The sequence below is a fragment of the Macaca nemestrina genome, chromosome 5 (genome assembly GCF_043159975.1).
Source record: "Macaca nemestrina isolate mMacNem1 chromosome 5, mMacNem.hap1, whole genome shotgun sequence".
Taxonomy (NCBI): Eukaryota; Metazoa; Chordata; class Mammalia; order Primates; family Cercopithecidae; genus Macaca; species Macaca nemestrina.
In genome coordinates, this window is record NC_092129.1 from 154,184,297 (window position 1) to 154,189,032 (window position 4,736).

At 55.2% G+C, this 4,736-nt stretch overlaps 1 protein-coding gene across 2 annotated transcripts; it reads left to right on the plus strand.

Moving 5' to 3' along the window:
* The first annotated feature begins 495 nt into the window (after positions 1–495).
* LOC105466783 (patr class I histocompatibility antigen, A-108 alpha chain-like) lies at positions 496–4,534 on the plus strand. 2 transcript variants are annotated; one of them, XM_071096023.1, is made up of 8 exons: positions 496–512; positions 973–1,072; positions 1,203–1,472; positions 1,715–1,990; positions 2,587–2,862; positions 2,965–3,081; positions 3,506–3,556; positions 3,699–4,534. In XM_071096023.1, the coding sequence occupies exons 2-7, from the start codon at positions 1,000–1,002 to the stop codon at positions 3,529–3,531; spliced, it is 1,038 nt and encodes a 345-aa protein (XP_070952124.1). In that variant the 5' UTR covers positions 496–512; positions 973–999; the 3' UTR covers positions 3,532–3,556; positions 3,699–4,534. The 2 variants fall into 2 exon arrangements, with proteins under 2 accessions (XP_070952124.1, XP_070952125.1); XM_071096024.1 differs by having other exon boundaries at positions 3,524–3,556.
* Positions 4,535–4,736: the final 202 nt, after the last annotated feature.

Sequence of the window (4,736 nt, forward strand, 5' to 3'; positions counted from 1 at the left end):
TGTGACTGCATTGAACAGTTGCAACTGTGAGGTGAATAGTCTGTACTGTTTGCGGACATATAGTCTGCAAACTATATGTCTCCTGGTTGCAACATATAGTAACACAGTGTGCTAGTTTATACTGAGGAAATATCCTGGACTCACACAGAAACTCAGAGCTATAGAATGATGGTACATTTAAAATACGACAAGCGGGAGTCACAGATACATTGTTTGCGAAAGTGAAATTTAGGAGCTTTGTGAGTCCTGTTGTAACGCTTTTGGACACATTTATAAATCAAGGGGCCAAAGTCACATTTTTTACCGATTAGATTCCTGATCATTCGGGGGTTACCAAGATTCTACTACCCAATGTATTTAATAAACAAAGAGCAAACTGATCTCTATTCTGTCTCATGCACTCAGGCGCAACTTTTCCAGATTTAAAAAAAACAACAACAACCAAAAAAAAAAAAAGTCTCCATACCTTCATTCCCAGAGTAAGCTCAGTCTCTGGCACAAAGCTCCGTGGGGTGAGTTTTCTTCTAGAAGACTGCAAGGGGATAGGTAAGGAGTGGGAGGCAGGGAGTCCAGTTCAGGGATGGAGATTCCGGGATGAAAAGTGAAGGGAGAGTGACGGGGCCCATGCCCAGGGGTTCTCCCTGGTTTCTCAGACAGCTCCTGGGCCAAGACTCAGGGAAACAGTGAGACAGAGCGCTTGGCACAAGAGGAGCGGGGTCAGGGCGAAGTCCCAGGGCCCCAGGTGTGGCTCTCAGGGACTCAGGCCCCGAAGGCGGTGTATGGATTGGGGAGACCCAGCGTTGCGGATTCCCCATCTCCGCAGTTTCTCTTCTTCTGACAACCTGCGTCGTGTCCTTCTTCCGGAATGCTCACGACGCGGACCCCGTTCTCACTCCCATTGGGTGTCGGGTTTCTAGAGACGCCAATCAGCGTCGACACAGTCCCGGTTCTAAAGCCCCCACTCACCACCAGGACTCAGATTCTCCGCAGACGCCGAGGATGGCGGTCATGGCGCCCCGAACCCTCCTCCTGGTGCTCTCAGGGGTCCTGGCCCTGACCCAGACCCAGGCGGGTGAGTGCGGGGTCGGGAGGGAAACGCCCTCTGCGGGGAGGAGGGGAGGGCCCGCCCGGCCGGGGCGCAGGACCCGGGGAGCCGCGCGGGGAGGAGGGTCGGGCGGGTCTCAGTCTCTCCTCGCCCCCAGGCTCCCACTCCATGAGGTATTTCTACACCGCCGTGTCCCGGCCCGGCCGTCGGGAGCCCCTCTTCATCGCCGTGGGCTACGTGGACGACACGCAGTTCGTGCGGTTCGACAGCGACGCCGAGAGTCCGAGGATGGAGCCGCGGGCGCCGTGGGTGGAGCAGGAGGGGCCGGAGTATTGGGACCGGGAGACACAGAACATGAAGACCGCGACACAGACCTACCGAGGGAACCTGCGGACCCTGCTCCGCTACTACAACCAGAGCGAGGGGGGTGAGTGACCCCGGCCCGGGGCGCAGGTCACGACCCCTCCACATCCCCCACGGACGGCCCAGGTGGCCCCGAGTCTCTGGGTCCCAGATCCATCCCGAAGCCGCGGGACCCGGGGACCCTTGACCCGGGAGAGCCCCAGGCGCCTTTACCCGATTTCCTTTTTAGTTTGGGCCAAAATCCCCGCGGGTTGGTCGGGGCGGGGCGGGGCTCCGGGGACGGGCTGACCGCGGGGGCGGGGCCAGGGTCTCACACCATCCAGAAGATGTACGGCTGCGACCTGGGGCCCGACGGGCGCCTCCTCCGCGGGTATGAACAGTTCGCCTACGACGGCAGGGATTACATCGCCCTGAACGAGGACCTGCGCTCCTGGACCGCCGCGGACATGGCGGCTCAGTTCACCCAGCGGAAGTGGGAGGCGGCCCGTGCGGCGGAGCAGCACAGAACCTACCTGGAGGGCGAGTGCCTGGAGTGGCTCCGCAGATACCTGGAGAACGGGAAGGAGACGCTGCAGCGCGCGGGTACCAGGGGCCACGGGGCGCCTCCCTGATCGCCTGTGGATCTCCCGGGCTGGCCTCCCACAAGGAGGGGAGACAAATGGGACCAACACTAGAATATCGCCCTCCCTCTGGTCCTGAGGGAGAGGAATCCTCCTGGGATTCCAGATCCTGTACCAGAGAGTGACTCTGAGGTTCCGCCCTGCTCTCTGACACAATTAAGGATAAAATCTCTGAAGGAATGAAGGGAAGACGATCCCTCGAATACTGATCAGGGGTTTCATTTGACACCGGCAGCAGCCTTGGGCCCCGTGACTTTTTCTCTCAGGCCCTGTTCTCTGCTTCACACTCAGTGTGTGTGGGGGTCTGAGTCCAGCTCCTCTGAGTCCCTCAGCCTCCACTCAGGTCAGGACCAGAAGTCACTGTTCCTTCCTCAGGGAATAGAATTTTCCACGGAATAGGAGATTCTCCCAGGTGCCTGTGTCCAGGATAGTGTCTGGGTTATGTGCTCCCTTCCTCACCCCAGGTGTCCTGTTCATTCTCAAGATGGCCACATGTGTGCTGGTGGAGTGTCCCATGACAGATGCAAAATGACTGAATTTTCTGACTCTTCCCATCAGACCCCCCCAAGACACATGTGACCCACCACCCCGTCTCTGACTACGAGGCCACCCTGAGGTGCTGGGCCCTGGGCTTCTACCCTGCGGAGATCACACTGACCTGGCAGCGGGATGGAGAGGAACAAACTGAAGACACAGAGCTCGTGGAGACCAGGCCTACAGGGGATGGAACCTTCCAGAAGTGGGCGGCTGTGGTGGTGCCTTCTGGAGAGGAGCAGAGATACACCTGTCATGTGCAGCATGAGGGTCTGCCCAAGCCCCTCACCTTGAGATTCGGTGAAGAGGGAGATGGGGGTGTCATGTCTTTTAGGGAAAGCCGGAGCCTCTCTAGAGACCTTTAGCAGGGTCAGGACCACTCACCTTACCCTCTTTTCCCAGAGCCGTTTTCCCAGTCCACCATCCCCATGGTGGGCATCATTGCTGGCCTGGTTCTGCTTGGAACTGTGGTCACTGGAGCTGTGGTTGCTGCTGTGATGTGGAGGAGGAAGAGCTCAGGTGAGGAAGGGGTGAGGAGTGGGGTCTGGGATTTCTTGTCTCACTGAGGGTTTCAAGCCCCAGGTAGAAGTGTACCCTGTCTGGTTACTGGGAAGCACCATCCACACTCATGGGCTGACCCAGCCTGGGCCCTGTGTGCCAGCACCTACTCTTTGGTAAAGCACCTGTTACAATGAAGGACAGATAGATCACCTTGATTATGGTGAAGGGACCTGATCTCAGCAGTCACAAGTCACAAGGGAAGGTCCCTGCTGAGGACAGACCTCAGGAGGGCAGTTGGTCCAGGACCCACACCTGCTTTCTTCATGTTTCCTGATCCTGCCCTGGGTCTGCAATCACACATTTCTGGAAACTTCTCTGGGGTCCAAGACTAGGAGATTCCTGTAGGACCTTATGGCCCTGACTCCTTTCTGATATCTCACAGGACATTTTCTTCCCATAGATAGATAAGGAGGGAGCTACTCTCAGGCTGCAAGTAAGTATGAAGGAGGCTGATCCCTGAGATCCTTGGGATATTGTGGTTGGGAGCCCATGGGGGAGCTCACTGACCCCACAGTTCCTCCTCTAGCCACATCTCCAGAGGGATCTGACCAGGTCCTGTTTTTGTTCTACTCCAGGCAGTGACAGTGCCCAAGGTTCTGATGTGTCTCTCACGGCTTTAAAGGCGAGACCCTGGGGGGCCTGATGTGTGTGGGGTGTTGGGGGGAACAGTGGACGCAGCTGTGCTGTGGGGTTTCTTTGACTTGGATGTATTGAGCATGTGATGGGCTGTTTAAAGTGTCACTCCTCACTGTGACGGATGTGAATTTTTTCATGAATATGTTTTCTATAGAGTGAGACAGCTGCCTTGTGTGGGATTGAGAGGCAAGATTTGTTCACGCCTTCTCTTTGTGACTTGAAGAACCCTGACTTTCTTTCTGCAGAGGCACCTGAATGTGTCTGTGTTCCTGTAGGCATAATGTGAGGAGGTGGGGAGAACACCCCACCCCCGTGTCCACCATGACCCTCTTCCCCACGCTGACCTGTGTTCCCTCCTCATTTATCTTTCCTGTTCCAGGGAGGTGGGGCTGGGGTGTCTCTATCACTGTCTCAACTTCATGGTGCACTGAGCTGTATCTTCTTCCTTCCCTATTACAATTAGAACCTGAATATAAATTTACTTTTTCACATTCTTGCCATGAGACGTTGATGAGTTAATTAAAGGAGAAGATTCCTGACATTTGAGAGACAAAATAAATGGAAGACATGAGAACCTTCCAGAGTCCACGTGTTTCTTATGCTGAATTGTTGCAGGGGAGGAGAGTAGATGGGGCTGTGCCTAGTTTGTGTTCCGGCCACCACGGGCTTTATGTGGTCACTGCTTGGCTGAATCATCTTTGCTCCTTTATTGTCCTTGGCCCTTCAGTAGAACCTTGTCCCACCAAGACCTGTGATCACAGGGAGTTGGATGTCACCTAGGGTGGTCCCTATATACAAATCTCCTTGTGTTATCAAGAGATAAATTTTCAGACCTGTCCAGATCTTGCCTTCCTCCCAGGGCTCTTTCCTGGATTGTATTTTCCATCTTGTCTCCAATCGTTTTAAAGGAACCGGATTCTGAAATTTGCAGAGAGGATGGGTCCCCTAGTTTCTCATCACAGGTAACCTTCTGTTGG